We start from the raw sequence: 20,311 nt of genomic DNA, 5'->3' as shown, positions 1-20,311 counted from the left end.
ATGGGTTAACACTCAAAAAGTACTTAGAACTATGTCTGCCATCCTGTTCTCCCTCAATAAATGCTGGTGAATATTATAGAATAGTGGAAGTATGATTTGCTGTGTCCACGCAAGGATTATGCTACCCCCTGCTGCCCTCGCTGATTTACCAGATCATAGACAAATCGCCTAGCATCCTGCCTTGTAAAATGAAGATATTTATTAATCTAGCCTGTTGATGAAAATTCCAATGGAATAGTAAAAAGATAATGATTTCTTGGTCCTTATTATTGTACTGCAAATGATTTAACTATACATTTTTCCTAAATTTAATTAAACATATTCATTTTCCCTATGAGCTTATATTAGCTTACAGCAGAGTGACTGTTTATTATGTTCATTTTATATGTTTATAATATCACAGATATTACCAAAATAACATTTCCTTTAAAACTATTATGTAAATAATCATTAATATTTGTTACAAGGTTGCAAAACCAAAATTACTTTTTAATTGTTTATTATAATAGATTATATGGAAATAGAGAAGCACTATCCAGGCAATCATTAGAATCTTCAGAATAGGTTTTGAAAGTACCAGAAAGACCACCAAATTAGGAGTCAGACATTCTGGGTTCTGGCTGTGGTTATGTCACAAACTCTTTGGTCTTGGACAAGCTGTTAAATCTAGTTCATTTTACTTCACAACATTGTTACAGGATGCCATTGTTATAATCTTGATTGACAATAAGACAGGTGGTACCAAAAGGAGCCAGAACGTGGGACCTAACCTGCATAGTGACATTGTCAGGCAGCATCTTGGCAATGAAGTGGGAGAAAGGGCCAGATAAGAGTGCTGTCTTTGGAATCAGATGGCCTGGGTTCAAGTCCTTTCTTGATCACTTACCACTTGATCACCTTAGCCTCTTGGCTTTATTTCTATGTGCCTCAGTTTTCTCACCTTTAAAAAGAGATAAGAATAATAATAATGCCTACTCTTGAGTGTCAGGAAGAGTAAGTTAGTTAATATGTGTAGTCTTAAGAACAGTCTGTGACACATTGATCCAGCAAATAGTTTTGGAGCACTTATTGTCCGGCCCTGTTCTAGACACTTAGAATATACCAACAGCAGAATGAAGATCTTCGTCCTCGTGGAGCGTCCATTCCTCTGGAGAAAGACAATGAAGATGAAACATAATAAACAAGTGAGTTAGATAGTGTGTCAGACAGTAATAAGCACTGTAGAGAGAAGAAAACTTAGAAAGGAATGACTCGGCAGTGCCGCAACAAGCGGTGGGTAGAAGACATTTTCACCAGGTGATCAGAGAAGGCCTTGTTGAGAAGTTGACATTTGAGGAAAGACTGCAGGCAGATGAGAGAGATGATGGAAGTACATGCCAAGCAGAGGTAAAAGGTCAAGGCCAAAGCTCTAAGGTACCAAGGCTAAACCTGGAGGGTTGGGGCTTGAGGAGAAGCAAAAGGGGAGTAAAGGAATAGGAACCAAAGTCAGAGAGATTAGAAGTGGGATTGTGGAGGGCCTTATAAAACAAGGTGGTTTTTTTTCTGAGTCAAAAGGGGGTCATTGCAGACAGAGGAATGACATAATAAATAGTATTAACGATTATTAGCTATTATAATTAGTCCATGTGATGAAAAAATAGCAGCTGGTAATAGACAATGCCGTAACCAGGCAAGCATAAGGTTAACATCCAGAATATCAGAGATGGGGCTGCAGTGGGGACCCCTGTAGACGAGGGGAGAACAGCTTCTGGGAATGGTGCCAGGAGGTAGTAAGCTGTAAGTGAAGGCCTAGGTCAGTCACAATCATGCTCAGGGTTATCCAGCAGCAGGCATATCACAGTGCTTAAGAAAAAAATAAAAGGATCTGAAGTCCAATAAACACAGTTCAGACCTTTTCTTCTTCTCCAAGCCTAGGACTGTGTGTGCTAGAGCAAGTTACGCAACCTCTCTGCACTTAAGTTTATCTCATTTGTATAATGGGAATATTAATATTGATCTCAGAGGGCTCTGTGCATATTAAATGTACCATGAATATAAAACTCTCCACATATGTAGCTTTTGCTCTATAAATGGTAATGACTGCCATTGGCAAGTGACAAGCCCCAAGCCACAGGGACTGAAACTTAAGACTGGCACTCCTGATGAGAGCATATTGAGGCAACAAGGTAGGTCTCCAAGCTCGCAGTAAGTAGGGACCCAACCAGGTACCAAGACAGATTCAGGCAAAAAGAACAAGATAGGGATGCAGCTCCAGGGACTGGGGCACATGTTGGGAGTTTGGTGTCAAGGCATATGGAAGGAGCCTGGTCACCTTAATAGAGTTCAAAACAGAATATGATCTGCGGCAGACTGATGTGATGCCAGGTTTCTGCCCCAGCAGATTAGGGACAGGGATGGCCCCGGGGACTGGGGCAGGTCAAAGTTGCTAAATGGGAGGACCCCAGCGTTGAGGACGGCAGGGCTCAGGAAGCACAGCAACTAGCAAGTTATTACAGAAATGATCTCCACAGTTGCTTCTGGGCTCTATAATTATCCATTTCTAAGTATTGATAAATAATTTGAAAACGCCAAATATAATGGTAATTTTCTAGTTTATCATATAAAAACTAAAGCTTACTATAAGAATGCTAGTAGCAATTTGTTTTGTTTTTTTATTTTCAGCTCATATGTTATTTCAGAGCTGATCAAAGGCATTGGTTGCACAGTGTAAAATAAATCACGCTTCTAAATAAACCACTAAAGAGTGTTAAATTGATTTAAGTGATTTTAGGAATATTAATATTTAAAACATCTCTGTCCCAAGCCTCTTTATGACTACGTATAGCAATAATAACTACCATTTCATTCCACCATTCTTCATCTTACAATATTACATAGTAAACTATGTAAAAACATTATTTTTTAGCACTGGAATAGAAGTGTAGGATTTCGGCTATTTATTTATGTTTAAATATCTTGAATTTTATTCAGTCAATAAAAGTATACTCGATTAATGCATTTATTATACTCTTTGCCTAGGTTGAGGTGAATAGAGTGCAGTGTTTGTTTTTTATTATTAAAGAAAACTTTGCCTTCTACTCCCATTCCTTTGCAGTAAATTTGATTTTAAGCAGTACATATTTCAGGATTAGTCCCAGGCTTGAGAAATTTTCTAGCTTCAGAATTCTACATCTCTGGCTTATCTGAAAATATTGTTAAGACTGCATACATGATTTTCATAGAATTTTTTTTTAAATACATAGGGAAAAGAAGGTATCTGCAGTGTTAAATGGAATATCGATGAATGTCCCTCCATAGGAGGGAGGGTCTGGGCACCAAAGCATCCCATGCACTCGCTTTGGTGTTAGAGTCTCCTAGGCTGCGCGGTTGACAGCCAGCTCTATGAGTGAAGATAGACTGGTGATAAAAGCAACCAGACATCTGGATCACAGTGCACACATTCAAAGGCATTTCTGAACTGTTCGCACATTTGTACTCACCCGGGTCCCCAGCCTTGCCCAGGGCTCGCTCATCATTTCCTTCTCTGCCTCAGCCTGTCTTCATCTTTTTTTTTTTTTGTACTTCAACAACCTCACTTTTCCTTTCCAAGTCACCTCCATCTGCTTATGTGTCAGTGTGGCCCTCCTGCCACACGGCTGGCTGAGGATTCCAGGAGCCCTCCCCGCCTCTGCTCAGCACCGCCGCGTGCCTGTCACTGCTCAGCGCTCTGCGCCACACTGGCTTGTTTTGTCAATAACCATTTATTTGTTGCTGGAATAGTAGCAGCCATTACATCTGACCTCCCTGTTTCATCAATTATGGATAGATTATTGGATGTGAACATCTGCAAAAGCTTGCTGTTGAACTCACCTCCTGGCTGGGATTAGATAAAGTACTAAACTGTTGTTTATTGTCAGGCCAAAACTCTACTGGGAAGGCAGGGAATTCCAAGAGTGGCAGAGAACCATCAGAAGTACCAAAAATCATTTCGTATTGCCACTGTTTCCCCTAAGATTCCAGCCATTTATTATTTACACTTATTACTAGTTGTTATAACCTACTTGATAAAAGCTCTTGGCAGGCATCGCATTTCCAGTCATGGTCACATCTGTCAGAATGGAAATGACTCATACATTGTTTTCTGGCCTCTTCCATCACGGCGGAAGGGTAATAGATGAAGCTTCCTCTGTGTGCGAGCATTCAGAGGAAGACTTGCCTACCATGTTTTATTTTAAAAGAAACATGTTCACCCAGCTTGATCTGAAAGCATTACATCGTGGATCTAAATTAGGGTTTACCGAGTTTACCAGAATAATGGCCTGTGGTGGAAAGGATATCAAATTGTACAGAGAGAATATGCTGAAAATGTTTTTCAAGGCTTTCATGGATTTCTGAGAAGGGGGACCCAGAACGAAATTTATTGAATCCTGCCTTAAATGAGGGAGAAATCTAGTAAGAGGGATTAAGAATAGATGATGGCTCTACCTCCGGGGGGGAAGACAAATCTCCTAGTGGGAATTGGTTCATGCAGAAATACAGAAATTTTCACAGTATTAGTGTTTATTAAAACCTCTTAGGTAGGGGCACCTGGGTGGCTCAGTCGTTGGGCGTCTGCCTTCGGCTTAGGTCAGGATCCCAGGGTCCTGGGATCGAGCCCCGCATCGGGCTGTCTGCTCCGCTGGAAGCCTGCTTCTCCCTCTTCCACTCCCCCTGCTTGTGTTCCCTCTCTTGCTGTGTCTCTCTCTGTCAAATAAATAAATAAAATCTTAAAGAAAAAAAAAAAACCTCCTAGGTAATATAGAACACTAACATGGAACACACTTTGATCCTTTCCTGTGGAGCCAGAAACCATTATGTTCAAAGTGGTCAGATGGAAGAAGGTTCAGGGGAAGCTGGAGAACTTGGTTTGTCACTGAGCTAGTGACTTTTCACTGCTTACCTATCTGTCTTAGCTGGTTACCTGTGAAGATAGAAACCACATTTGTCTGTCATCAGTCTAGATTAAAAGAAAAAGAAAAAATTTTTTATCCTCCCTCCACAGAGAGGAAGAATTATTTCCTCAAGATACCATGACTGATCTAACAATTTCAGCCTTGGATCTGCTTGTCCTCACTGAGCATAATGGGCTTGTAATGGGGAAACTTAGTCATTTGGGAATATGATTAGATGAAACAAGCACACATTTAGTAGGAGATTCTTATGTCACTTTGAAAAGTCATTTAAGTCCTCCTTTAGGAATTTGGCCTGTTTGCTGATACTTGAATTCTTGGACTGGCTGTTAACTGAAAAATTTCCCATATTTTTCATTTACCATAATTATAAAGTGTCATATTTTTTTCCTTTATTGAATGAGATATAATGCAAAACATATCTAATATAATGTAATAAAATATAATTGAAAATAAACTGTGATGTATATTATATTCAATATATATTAATGTTATACTTAATTTATGTAAGAGCTTATTTTTCTTTAAGCCAATTAGTTATATATAATATTACTATAAAGATAATATATAAGTATATTATTAATATAATATAATTATAAGGGTATTCTATAATACAACAGCTCATTATATCCACCTTAATGTTTCTGCAGGTACTTCACTACCAGTCCCTTCCAAGGGTTCTACTGTATTCATTCAACAATATTCAGCATTAACACAAAACTAGGAGCTAGGGATATAATGGAGAGCAAAACAGATACGGTTCCTGTCCTCATGGCACTTATGATCTAACTGGAGAGAGACCAGTATTAATAAGTAGATACATATGATGCTGTGGTGAGTGCTGGACTAGCACAAGGAAGTGGTGTGTGCGTGTACAGGGGCTGGAAGAGTCAGGTGTGAAATAAGAAAGAGCAACGCAGGCAGAAGGATGTGGAGGTGGACAGCACTGGGCTCATTCCTGATAGTGAAAGGTCTCTGTGGCTGGAGAGAGGTTCCCAGGGTCCCACACATTCCAGCAAGACATAAATGTTGATGTCTCCACACTGGCAAAGTGAGTGACAATACATGTTGGGTCAAATTAGATTTGACTGGCACTTCATTTGATTCGGTTTGCCACCACCATCTTTAGTCTCCATAAATAACAGACAACTGAAATTACTGGTAATGTTATCATAGGTATAATGGAATCATTTGTCACAATCACTTTTCATCCTCATATAAACATAACCAAGTGGAGCTTGAGAATTTCCTAGTTTAAAAAAATACACAAACTTTTTTTCATTCAAAATCTTTTCTGGAAATGAAATCTCAAATCATTTTATATAACCTGTTTTTGCTGCCCTACTGCCATGGAAAGTATCATCCTGTACTATCTTTCACCGGCAACCTTGGAGGGGAAAAAGCCTTGAAGTTATTTATTTGCCACTTTCACTCTAGAGAGCCCTTTGTCTCTCAATACTTCTGTTTTATTCTTTAGGTACAAGAAAGGGATTCATTCAGATTACCTCAAGTAAGGGAAGTACTTGTAGAGATTCCTGTGGTAATGAGAGGAATCATATCCCATGAACACCTGGGATCAGGAGACGGTTGGGTCTCATGGACTGAAAGATTCTTGGGAACTGGAGGGTCCCTAGAACACAAGGGGCTGAGTTTTCTTATTATCCCCTCAGCAACAGCGGTCAGTTGGATTCACTCTATTGACATAACTCGATCACTCTCTTGATGTTCATTTATCCTGAAGCACCTCCTTACTTCTACCATTACCAACTGCTCAATGGGTCTGAATTTCCTAAGAGAGTGTGATAGAACTAACTAATCACTATAGTGTTCCACCAAATAGAACTTTTTATGTCAGGCCACCTCATAGATTCCGGGACTGCATTTGGTCAAGGACCTTCTAGAAAAATGTAAAACAAAGTCTCCAGTGGATTTTCCTAGCAAGAACTTAAGGGCAGGGAAAATTTCTTTTTAAGGAGCTGTAAAATATAACTCACACCATGATTGGGTTGTACAGGATAAATATTTTTATGCTTTCTGATTTGTAGTATAGAAAATAATTGAGAATTAGAACTGAAATTCTTCATGAATATGTCTCTCATTAACATACTACAAAAGTGTAATGACCAATTTAGAAATGGCAGTTTCGAGCAGTATGTTCCAATTTACCATTTAGAAAAATTTTATTTTTAGCTGAAAGTGAAATTCTATCTCATTATTTTGGGGCTTCAAAGTCCTCTGTATATTGGACATCTAGAGAGACAGTTTTAAGGTAAAAGAAGATTTGTGGAATTTTTTTGAGATTTATTTCTATCTTTATAAAAGCTTTTTGAAAATACAATATAAACTCCTAGCATGTGAGAGATTAACTAACAATTCTAATTCAGTTTATATAATTTAAGGATAGCCTTGAATTTTCATCAAATTCTTAAAAATTTTAGGTGGTAAAAGAAAAATTTGCGATTTTTAAAGAGAACTGATCATTGCTTTATAGCAATTGCCATTTAATATGAACCAAAAGCACTGTAGATTCAGCTCTCCATGCTATCAGCTATTCCTGTGTAGGGACATTCTTTAAAAAGCCATTTATTAAGAGTATGTGCAATTTTTCAAATGAGGGGGAAGCATGAAAATAACATTTCAATTGAATGAAAGGACTTATCATTTTGTTTTGTTTTCTAAAAATTAAAGAAAAAACAAAATAGATTTATCAGGGACTTCAAAGCCAAGGACAAATTATTGAAACAATCAGAGCTTATCTTAAATTACTAAATATATCAGTGTAGAGTTCTGAACTCCAACTAATATTTTTGGAAGGGAGAATTATAGATCCTTTGGTCCTACCCCATTATCTTCCAGACTTGGATGCTGAAGCTCAAGGTAACCAACTGACCTGTCAAAATCACACCCTGAGCTAATGGCAGAAGAGAATATAGAACTCGTACCTTTTAACATTCAATCCTTTCTGCACTAGACACATAGCCTTCGTGTTATGTGTTGGGCAATGTAAACAGTGTGGAACAGTTACTCCAAATGATGAGTAATGCATTTCAGGAAGAGAGAGTTCATACTTCAAATGATCAATATAAATAGTAAGGCTAGACTGCTCCTAACTTAAGAATATAGTTTCAGCAGAATGCAAAATATTAACTATTTTTGTGTGTTACAGTTTACAGAGCTGAATAAGGTGCTTATCCTCAGTGTTCACTCGGTATAACATACTTGTAGAAAAGGATTACTGTATTTACTGCATGTCAGATACTATGACTATGCAAAAAATGTGTAAGAGCCTTTAAGTGATGTGATAACATTTCTGTTTACCCCCATTTTTACCATCTTCTACCATCTCTGACTGACTCCAGTAAAGTGCTCTGAATGTTGTTGTGGTCCAGTCTGGTCCTCAGCCTGTTACTGCAGTGCTTGTCAGAAATCATTAGCCACTGATTTCTTTGACTAATGTTGCAGTTGATTGTCTGAATCATGTTCAGACACTGTAAATGAGGCAGAAACATCCTTTCTGCTCACCAACTGTGAAATGGCTAACGGGGTTAGATTGCCAAAAATCAGAATAAATGTATTTCCGATAAGACTTGACATTGATGTCAAGCTCAAGATGGCAAACTTGATTTTTTTTATTTCTGTATTTCTTATTGCATAAGAGTAAATCTGTATCATTGCCTTTTTCTCCTCAAAGTAATGCACGGTATTGAGCACAGTGCCAAACTTTTGTTACGACATGGCACAATTTTGGGTTTGTGTAGGAGATGTGTAACAGTTAGCTGTACTATCTTTTTATGGTCGGCAAGGAAGAAAAGGTAAAAAATACACCTTAGGTAATAGAGCATAACTTCTTCTTTACAAACAAACCTGATGGGTGCCTCTTTATGGTTTCACAGACATTTTTTGGTCCAGGTGGGTTTATTTAAACTCTTCTAGAACTCAGACAAATTAAAAATGAAACATTCAAATGTGGCTACACTGTTGGGGCTACATTCTCACTCATTTCAGAGTCTCCTGGATGACTCTATATGTTAGGAGGCTTTAAGGAAGAAAAACAGCTATCTTTCAGTATTAGAAGGACTGTTACATGGATGAGGGATGGACTCATCTTGTGTTGTCCCACAAAACACAACCAGGCAAGCAGGTAGAAGTTACAGGTTTTGCTTAACTTAACCAATAGTTTTCTCACGTAATTCTTCGGTGATAGAGTGGGCTGCTCCACAAGGGGTGGTTTCCAATCATGGGAATGGTTGAAGCAAAGACTAAATCAGGATTGCTTCACATTGACATTATTCAGGTTTTGGGCTGGATAATCCTTTGTTATGGGGGACTATCGTGTGCATTGTAGGGTATCTAACAGCGTCCTTGGCTTCTAGTTGCTAAATGACAGTAGCAACCCTCCCAATTATGACAACCTCAAATATCTCCAGACATTACCAAATATCCCCTAGGGGGCAAAATCACCCCCATTTGAAAACCACTTAGATAAGGTAAGTATATGGGGAAATTAAGCAGTTGCTTTATTCAAATCTTTAGTAGGTATTATTAATACCTCATCTTATTGGAACCTTATAACATCCCTTCAAGGTAGACTTTATTCATTTCCATTTTATACCTGAGGAAATAGGCTCAGAGAGAGTAAGTCACTTGACACATGTCACTCAGCTCAGTTATAGAATTGTGTGACTTGAAAGCCTATGCTATTTGAAGAAAATGTGAACACCCAGAGGGAAATTTGATTAATTATCCCATAAGGCTCCTCCAAAGCCTGGTCTATGCCCTCAGAGGAGAAGTCCCTACTGATTTCAAATATTGAATTAACTAAGGAAGAGAGCAGTGGGAGAGGGTGGTAAGCAAAGAAAGGAATGTCTATAGAAAAAAAATACCAAAAATATGAAGTAAAAGTAAGATTATCGCTCTTTGAAATTTTTGCAAAATTACAAAATTTCCATCCCAAATGGGCTAGATGTTAGAACTTACTTTATGTGGTGGTTTCCATGAATTGTCTTTCTACAGAAACAATGATAGATAGGGTCACCAGCCAGAGCATGAAGGCCCATTTAAACTTCATGTCACTGATCTGTCTTAGTTTGAGTTGTGAATGCTCAGTGCTATGCCAGAGGGAAAAAGAAGAGTATTTCCTCTCATTTCCCTAGACACAGAAACAACTCTGCATTAAATTTTTTGAGGGGCAACTGGTCGGTTAAGCGTCCGACTCTTGATCGCAGCTCAGGTCTTGATCTCAGGGTCTCTGGGCGTGGAGCCTACTTTAAAAAAAAGTTTGTTAACAGTTTTTTTTTTTTTTTTTTTTAACTTGAATAATGGGAAACAAGGCAGGCAAGTGTACCATCTTGGATGTGGCATATTTTAACCAAACATGTTGAGCTGCCTAGAAAGCAGAAAGACAAAAACTATGAATAAAAAAATCCTGCAAAAGACTACATTTATGAACATGTAGAATAAAGAATGAAAGTGAATAACCCACCTCACCTTCAAAACAATTGTCAAATTCCTCCCTTGTAATCAAATAGATGAATTGCAACTTGAAAGTTTATCACTTCATACCATCAATTAAAACCGTGATTAAAAACTTATGATGGGGCGCCTGGGTGGCTCAGTCGGTTAAGTGTCTGCCTTCGGCTCAGGTCATGATCCCAGGGTCCTGGGATCGAGCTCCGCATCGGGCTCCCTGCTCGGCGGGAAGCCTGCTTCTCCCTCTCCCACTCCCCCTGCTTGTGTTCCCTCTCTCGCTGTGTCTCTCTCTGTCAAATAAACAAATAAAATCTTTAAAAAAAAAAAAAAACTAATGATGTACTGTATGGTAACTAACATAACATAATAAAATAAATACAATCTTTAAAAAATTAAAAAAACAAAACTGTGATTACTTAGTACATGTTACTAGACAAAACATTCTATGGGTGACTCTTTTTTTTAAATTTTATTTTATTATGTTATGTTAATCACCATACGTTACATCATTAGTTTTTGATGTAGTGTTCCATGATTCATTGTTTGCATATAACACCCAGTGCTCCATTCAATACGTGCCCTCTTTAATACTATGGTGACTCTTAAAGCAGACTTTCTATTGGACATTGTTGCTTCTGTGTACTCTGGTAAAGCTTCTTTCTCATTGTATCACTCCTTCCCTTCCCCACACATTTGTTCAAGCTGCCCTCCTCACCACTGACCCAATCCTGTCATTTGTTTAGATTGAGTTTCTCTTCCTATAGGAAGCCTTTCCCAGATCTTCGTTGTTCCTACACTCTCCGAAATTCACTCATGTATACATTTAATTACAAATTTTCTCCCCATCCCCTAGATGCAGTGTAGACTGCATGGGGGCAGGGATTTTGTCTTATTTGCTGCTGTATGTCTAGCATCCAGAACACAGCTTGGCTGGTAGAAGACACTCAGTCTTTGTTTAATGAAATAGTGCCTTTGGACTAGATTTTTAGCCCTTTATACAGACTTACAGCACTATATAATATCAATGTCTATAAGTCTTATTGCTTTAGTAAGGCCTTTAAGAGCAGGGATATATCTTTATTACATATACAGATATGTAATATACACTGTGTACATAAAATATATATATGTAGTTTTATCTTGCAATCACATCTAATGATCTGATAGAATGTACTAGAAGAGTACTTTGCATAATACATAGGTTCTGAAGGTTGAGCATTATGAAGAAAGCAATAATGAGAGGGAGTTCCCTTTTAGGTATCAGTGACTTACAAACACCTGATGTTCACATCTGCAGCTGGACGTACCCCTCTTCCTTCTATCATTCTCTTCCATACCACTTTGATAAGAAGATTGTGGAAAAGTGTGTGAAGCTTCTAGAAAACCTGAGATATAGAAGTAGACCCCAAAAAAGAGGTTATAAAAATCAGTACCTGCTTAAAAGATCGTATCATAAGGCTGAATTTTAAGAGAAGGCTGGCCTTTTGTTGTTGTTGTTGTTTTATAATCTTGCCTCAAATTATCCTGCACACACTATATGAATTGTTTCATTTCATTTTGTTAGGCTGCATAAAACTCCACCCAGAAGAAGGGATTTGGGGCTAGCAAGCATCCGTTTTAAAATGTAACTTCTGAGGTCACCTGGGTGGCTCAGTCAGTTAAGCATCTGACTCTTGGTTTCGGCTCAGGTCATGATCTCAGGGTTTGAGATCGAGCCCCACTTCGGGCTCTGCACTCAGCAGGGAGTCTGCTTGAGATTCTCTCCTTCTGCCCCTCCCCCTGCTTGCTTTCTCTCTGTCTCTCTCTCTAAAAATAAATAAATCTTAAAAAAAAATAAAACTACAACTTCTGGCCAAGTTAGTGATCTTTGAGTCATTCATACCTAAGTATGAACTACTCTAATCAACTACCGTCCTTCTGTCAGTCAGCTGAGGAAATTTCCCTGGTGAAATACAAACACACAGGGTGAGGGAGGTGGACCAAAAGGGAACAGGGCAGACGCCAAGGTATTTCAGAATGTTTTCTAAGGCAGACCTTTCTCTTCCAAGCAGCAAACATAACCACAACTGAAAGGGTAACATGAGGGATCACCATAGTGATAGAACTTTTCTGTATCTTGACTGTGGTGGTGGTGGTTACATGAATAGATGCATATGATACAATCGCATTAAATTAACACCCACAGGCATACACACACGAGCGTGTGTAAAACTCATGAAATCTGAATGACGTGGGTGAATTGTGTCAACATCAGTTTCCTGGTTGTGCTACTGTACTGTGGTCAGGCAGGCTGTTACCTGGGTGAGGGATAAATGAGAGTGCTCTGTATTATTTCTTACAATTGCATGTGAATCTATAATAATGCTAAAGTACATAAAGGTTTTAAAACAAATTGACCAGGACAGTGTTTTCTTATAATAGCTGGCTGGGCAGAGGGGTGCAGAGATGATTCCATCTAATCTGGGAAAGTTAGGCCAGGAGTGATAGTCTTCATGGTGGTTTAAAGCAGGTTTCAGCTGTGAAAACAAGTATAAGGGCCACTATTGCTGGAATTTTTTTTCTGTGTTAATGTTGTCTCCAGTAAGGGGATTGTAAGAGTGGATGTACCCTCATCACTGGAAGTCCTCAACATGTAAGGATAGAAAACAATTGGGTGTTTGAAATTAATAGAACCTAATAATGACTTCTTATGTATCTGCCCTTAAAGGTGCCAAAGCTGAGGCACAAAATTTATTCTTATAATCTTCTGGGAGGACAAGGCTACTCTTCTATCCTTTTTCCTCAATCTCTCTCTTCTCTCTCTGTCTCCCCCTCCGTCCCTTTTTGTCCACACCCCCGCGCCATTCACTTTGTTGACAGGTGACAATCTTGACTTAAATCCAATGCTCCCTTGAAGGGTATTGCAGCAAAAGAAATTAATGATCCTTAAAATTTATTTCACAGCAAACAATTCTTCAAAGAATTTGTCACGTATTGCCAGCATTATTCTTTTGCACATTCTCATTTTTTATGCTAAGTATTCTACTAGTTTTGTTTTTAGGTGACCAGTAGAAATTATCTCATTTTAAGAACTTGGATTTTATTTGAAAATGCCTTTTCAAGTAAATCAGTTTTATTCTAGTGGGAAGATAAAGCCCATTGCCTTTAAAACTTCAAGTAAAATAGTTTTCAAAACTTCATCTCCATTATTCACTGAAATTATTGGAGAAATTTGAGTAGCCAGGTAGCACTCAATTTTTATTAGGTGTGTGAACTGATTTTTCCAACTGTGATAACCTTGTAATCATGCACAGTTTGGTGTTGGTTGAAATTTACTTAGTATTGTGCTTAATTGGTGTTGTCCTTTGTCTTTTGACAAAGGTTGATAAGTTCATTTTCAATACAGTTTAAAGATACATAATGAATTTCCAATTCATCAAAATAGTTTGCACCTGAGAGTCTTTATTCTCTCCTCTTATCTTTGATTTGTGATGATAGAATTTAACGTTGCAGATCCTGCATTTGTTTCCAACATATGCTTGTCCAAGGGATATTCGGTCAAGTACAGTGGATCCCTCAGATTGCACACTGTATTTTCTCACTTGAAGTATTCTTTATAAAAAAAAATTCCACTATTTGTCTAATGACTCAAATTGATTAATGTTTATTCATTTGTAAATTACACCCTGCCTACTTTAATTAAAAAGCCCGTAAGGTAGCTTACCATAAGAGCAATATAAAACATCTTTATTTTCTACACAATTAGTAATCTCATGTTATTTTCCCACTTTTATGAGTTTTTCCCTTGTATTTTAACAATGTCCTTTCTACTACCCGTAGATCGGACTATAGGATTCCCCAATCTGCTGAATTTTGCCTTGTGTTCTCCTTGTGATTCACCTGTTTACGTTTACTCTCTCCCACTCGAGCTCACACTCCTGAGGAGCAGAGGTCCTGTCTGATTTAGATGGGCTCGTCTTTGGCACTTTGTAGGTCTTCCCTTTGGGCTTCATGTCACTCATTGTTTCCTTACTGGGCCAGTAATGAACTAAATGCTTCCTACTGCCTGTATAGTACCTGCTTTTAGGTTAAATGTGGGAGGTGACATATGAACTCTCTCAAGCCACAAATTAAAATGTGTTGCCTTTACTTTGAGGAGGGAGGCCCCTATGAGGAGCTGTTCACTAATGGCTGGTTCACAGACTCCCAAAGAATCTTGTCCTGTGGCTTACACAGCACTCTATATTACCTCCTCGTGGCCTCACAACTCTCAGAAGCAGGTTTTCTTTTTCATTTCTGAGGAAATCTTCTCCAGGAGCTTTCCTGGACCAAATGTGTGAAAGAACTAGGACTTGACTCTAAGTCTTCTTCCTCTGAAGTTAGTGTTCATTCCAGTAGACCACGTCTGGCTCCAGGAGGAAGCTTCTATGGAGTCACGTCTGAGGCCCAAACCAAAAGCCCACACTGAGCTCAATTTTGCCCCTGCTCCTTCCAGGAAATGCTGCACACTTCTGTGGGATAGAAGTCATCAGCACTGAAGTATTTACCTGTAATTTCTTGGATACTTACCCTTCATATCCATAGGGTAGAGAGTCATACCCCTAAGATAATGGGTGCCTGCGCATACTTACTGTACTGGTCCAGGTGGCCAGGGGCATGGGAGAATATGCAAGATAAGCCTGGTATAAGCCCTGGGTAATCCTGCCTCCAGTCATCGCACAGTGCTTTCACCAAACCTCTGTACCACAAGACTGTAAATGCCATCAGGGCTGCAAGCATGTTCCCCTCTATTTAAGATTTCTTAGGGTCTAACATAGCACCTGGTAGACAGTAACGATATTTGTGGAATGAACAAATTCTTTTTGGCAGGAAGTATAATAATATTCAATCTTGAAGTTCTAGAATGTCATATAAAGATGTATGGACCAAAAAAGACACTAGAAGGTCTCTTTCTAAATATTTTGATATTTGGATTCAATAAGGTCTCTTATAAATTCACAAAATTCATGAACTCTGCCCCTTCGCTCAGAAAGGTCTATGCCAAGTTATATCAGACTTAATGCAGGTGCTGTCAGTTATGCAAAACAAAGTGAAGAGACTGTTCTCAGGTTTATACAAGGCATATTAAGAGGCTTAAAAATAAGAATCAAAATTTTGAACTTTGCAGGTTTAACAGGAATTAAAACCCTGGATCAATATGTATCAGTAAGTTTTAATACCAGCGTTCTAGCAAGCAGTCACTTATAAACCACACACACACACACACAAAGAAAAACAAAAACAAATTTTATGAGGTATCATGATGGCCTCATTGAAATTATTTCCGAAATATTAACCTTAAGAAAGTAAAGTCAAATATCAACACTGCCTCTAATACTTAAATCTTCAAAGCTGCCTAATTCAGGCAGTAGCACACAGCGCGAATTTACGTCCTCCCTCACCCTGACTCTCTCTCCGAACGCTGTCAAATGACTTTCACTAATTCTGTTTTAGAAAATGTGCAAAAAGGATTTCCATAGAGGTCTTTGGAGATTTCCTGTGTCCTCATGTGTGTAATAGGTTGGGTCAAGTAACAATGAAGGAAGAAGAAAGAATAGGAATTTTGTTTTACATATTTTCCTCCTTCTGGCCACTGAAAGAGAAAAAGAATAAAAAGGGAAATTATACCATAAAGACAGTGTCAGTGTTAAATTAAATTAAGATCATATGTTTGGCGGTGGCAGCCATAATCTTTTGATTATTGAAGAGATTGTTGGTAATGAAGTACATTTTTAAGAAATATTTTTAGTGTATACCGAATCCATGCACAAACTATGAGATATGCTTCTAATAAAATGATAGATTTAGAAATTGCCTAGCACCTAAATTCATGCTTTTCAAAACAGCTATTTATAGAAAGAAAAGTGATATTTAAGCTACCCCAGTAGAATATTATAATCTGCCTTCTATTACCTTAGATAATAGTACCATATTTTAAAATAATGTTGTGAACCATTCAATTATTTATTCACACCTAAGTTCTATAAATTGGAAGATTTGGGATTGTGCAAGAAAAGAATTATTTTTACAAAAGTAAGACCTCACTGTCATGGCTTAAAGACATTGCTGTGAAACAAGTTATGCTATAGATAAAAATAAACCAAACCAACATGAATTTTTAATAAACAAAAAATATTTTATGGAGACATTAAAAACAACTATTAATTTTCATCTTTTCTGTTATGAAATGAAATATCAGTGAATCTGGCCTTGCTGTATATTTAATACGTATTTCTTTTCCTGATAGGTCCTTAACACTTACAGTAAAATCTCCACAGACCTGGATGATGATCTCAGCCTGGGGAGAGCCTATGAAGCAATAGCCAAGGTCCTGCAGAGGTAAGTTAGCACATCCTTGTCTTGCTGTCACTGTGAATTCACTCAGCTGTGAAAGACTTAAATTGTTTGAGGTCTGTCGCTTTCCATTACTGCCTGCTTAAATTTTAAGCAGTGCCCTTCTTAAGTGACCCTTTCATCGTAAGTTATTTTAAACCAATGTGGTATTTTAAAATATGCACCTAAACTCCCCTTTGTCTATGCCTCCTTTGTACTATTTTATTTTTGATTTTCTGTAAGTTTAGTGATGACCTTGAATGAAAGGGAAAAATCAGGTCACATCTCACAGGTTAAAAAAGCAGAGAGCACAGAAATATATAGTACGCTTCAGTAACCGTGGCTCAGCGTAACCTTTCCGGATCTCTTCTTGGAGGAAAGTTTTCATTTATGCTTCAGTCTTGCTTCTTCCATTAAGACATCTCTCCTTTGAGCGTACATATCTGGATAAACAACTGAATGCAAGAACAATATTCCCTTTATTTCATTTAAAACAGAAAATTTAATATAAGTATACCTGAACAGCAGATTTTTCCGTGGAAAACATATGATTTGCCCTTTACTCATACTCTGATCATTGTGTACTCCATTTAATTATTGCATTATGTTGTAATGTTATTATTTAATTCAAGGTAGAATAAGAAAAGTTATCAAAATTAAGGCCTTGGTTTTTGGTATGTTATCTTATACCCAAGAGATGGCTTTTTAATAATGGTGGTGCTGGTCGTAGTTGTAGTTAGTAGCGGTAAGAAGAAGAAAAAGAACAGATACAGATTATGTCAAGTTCTAATTCCTGTATTTCAGCTTGTAAACACATACAAAGTAGTGTTTTTAAAAGATAAAATTGTTATTTAAAAAGCATTTAAAAGATTAAATGTCTAGTGAACTGAAAGTACATCATCATTACATAATTACCACTGCCAATATAATAATCATTAATAATTAAATAAATAATTAAATATTAAAATACCCATGCCAACGGAATGAAAAGTCCCTTCAAAATTCCCAATAAAAGACAATGCAGTCATCACTGGGTAAGTGGTTAGGGACACAGATGTATCTCTAAGGAAAGTATGGCTGTTTACTCCAGGAAGGCGGGGCCAGCCATGGGTAAAGCAAGCAACCTGTGAGTGTTGTGGTTCTTCCAAGTAGAGATCGGTAACCAGCCTGTGGAAAATCAACCCAGCTATCCCTTAAACGTTTACTTTCCATGTAACAACTGGAAAGAAGCAGACGTTTGAACACAAAGAAGAGATTTATAAGTTTTCAATTTAATGTCTATTTGTAACACACCAATTCTTTGTCCTTTGGTGCAGTTCATTTTGATCATTAAATTACTTGACTCTGTTGTTAACATGGCCCAGAATTAGTAGAAAATGGTTGGAGTATTTGTCTTGCTTTATAGTAGCAGACCTGGCCTAAACCTATACAGTTAAATAAATGCATCCCTTAACATGTTTATAAAATAATTTTTACAAAATGACATGTGTTCCAACATGACTAAAGAGATAAAACTCCAGGGGAAAATATTTTCTTTTATAAACATATATTGAGCACTTACTATGTCATAAGGGTTGGAATGCAGCTTTGGTTACTGTTAGTTTTTATTTCTTAAACTTCTGGATGCATGAGATTATCTTAAAATAATTCTCACCTGTTAAAGACAAGTGTCTCTCTTGGAGTATTTTAATCTCCACTCAAGGATCTGAATTCCTGGTCTATACAGTAAAAGCTAAGGGGAGAGTTGAACAGTCTGGTAAATATTGGCAAAAATAATAGACAATTTAATGTTTTAATTTGGTTGCTGAAGTGTTACTTGGGGCTTAGATGTGGAAAAGGATACAGCTATATTTGATGTATCACAAAGTAGGATATGTTTTTGGCAGGGATGGGGAAAATTCTATTCCAACAATCTGGGAACCTGCCTTGGGGCAAACATATAATAGGCAGGAAGATTAATCCCCACCTCATTTTTATACCCAATGAAACAAATTCCACTTATAAGAATTCCCATCTACTAAGTACTGGTGAAGCCATCAATGATTTGTATGGCAGAACTGGGTTCTTAGTTTTATAATGTTATGTAATATACAAGAGAATACAGGAGATGCTTCTTCTGGGGCCTTAGGGAAGAAGTACCCCCAGGGACACTGCAAGCTTTCCAATCCAAATCTACCATTTTGCAGCATTGTTGGTGGTTATGGAGTAGCATTCAGGGGAGTGTAAGCCTCAGCATATTCTTTTACCATTTGTGCAAAATAACTCAAGTGACGGATGTTTCAAAAACAAACACTCTCTTCAGATAGACAACACACCCTAGTTATCTAAGAAGATGTATTAAATCAAATCCACTGATGACTCAAAATGCCTTAATACAAATTTTGTGGTCATTTTTTAAAAATTTCACTTTAAGGGCACCTTTCGTGCACACACACACATCCCTTTCATGGTCCTAAACTGCCCTCAGATTAGCAGCAATATGCAAGAAATGAAGCACAACCAAAATAGAGGAAATTATGGGAGTGCCGGCAGAGAAATAAATCAAGCGGCACATGAAGCTTTACATCTTCTCTAAATCTCTTTTTCCTAACCTGTGCAATTGCACGAGTTTCACTAATGGTAGCCCTATCTCTATAAATATATTTTATCTCTTTAAAGGAAATGGACGAGGATAGCCATGTCTAGCATAAGTGTGTATCTAAGGCTATCAGCTGAGCGTGCATGAAAGGTGAATAATCTCTAAGGCTAGAAGCTTCAAAATGGTTATAAGAATTTATACTAAGCCTTCAATTGAAAACACGCCATATTCCCTCAAGACTAAGGACTTGGTAATACAGAGTTGTCCATTTGGTAATGCTGGACCCAGCCATGCCATTAGAGTTACTATTGATGAAGGTTTTAATAGTAAACAGTGTTTGTTATTTTTGCTGTTTTTCTGAATAATATTAATTGCACAAGGGGTTAAGGAGCATAACAGAAATAAGCATTACAATGTCTTTTCCCACCCCACTTGGAATACTAGTGAAAAAAAGGAGGGGTTGATATTCTAAAATGATAAAAATTGCCTATGACACAGCTATAAAAGCCAGAATTATGGTCCATAAAACAAAGAGAGAGTGAGTTGAGAAATTACCAAGTAAATATTATTATTAACACAGGCAGACAATTTGAGTAAATACAGAGAGCAAAATTCCTCAGTTTTCTTTATGGCATTTTTTTTTTTTTTTTTTGCTTCATTTACTGAAATAACTCATTTTACTGAAATGCCGAGACTCTCCAAATAATCAGGATGACTTTTGAAAAGAATCTAGGGGAAAAAATCACCAAAATGAGAATTGGTCAAGACACATTGGTCACAACTAGCCTACCTCTGGGTTTATTTCATACTCATTGTAAATTTTCTTGCAAACTCGGGTTAAATTATTTCCTAGAAAACTTTCCACAGTGGAGATCTTTCAATCAATCAGTACAAAGTTTCAAGTGTGAAAATTACCTTTCTGTTACAGCTGAAAATTAATTTCTTTTTGCTTGAGAGAAATGACATGCCCTAGTAATTTTCATAT

General features: G+C 37.5%; 1 protein-coding gene across 1 annotated transcript in view; it reads left to right on the top strand.

Moving 5' to 3' along the window:
• The window catches only part of TTC29 (tetratricopeptide repeat domain 29), a 229,348-nt gene that overhangs the window by 117,132 nt on the left and 91,905 nt on the right, over positions 1-20,311 (top strand). The window contains exon 8 of the mRNA XM_032412699.1: positions 16,663-16,754. Within this exon, the coding sequence (XP_032268590.1) occupies positions 16,663-16,754 (92 nt within the window). The remainder of the gene's footprint in view (positions 1-16,662; positions 16,755-20,311) is intronic.

This window comes from Phoca vitulina, unplaced genomic scaffold (assembly GCF_004348235.1).
Source record: "Phoca vitulina isolate PV1807 unplaced genomic scaffold, GSC_HSeal_1.0 scaffold14, whole genome shotgun sequence".
NCBI classification, from domain to species: Eukaryota; Metazoa; Chordata; class Mammalia; order Carnivora; family Phocidae; genus Phoca; species Phoca vitulina.
Note: the sequence above shows the minus strand (reverse complement) of the source record. Positions and strands in the feature narration are given on the sequence as shown.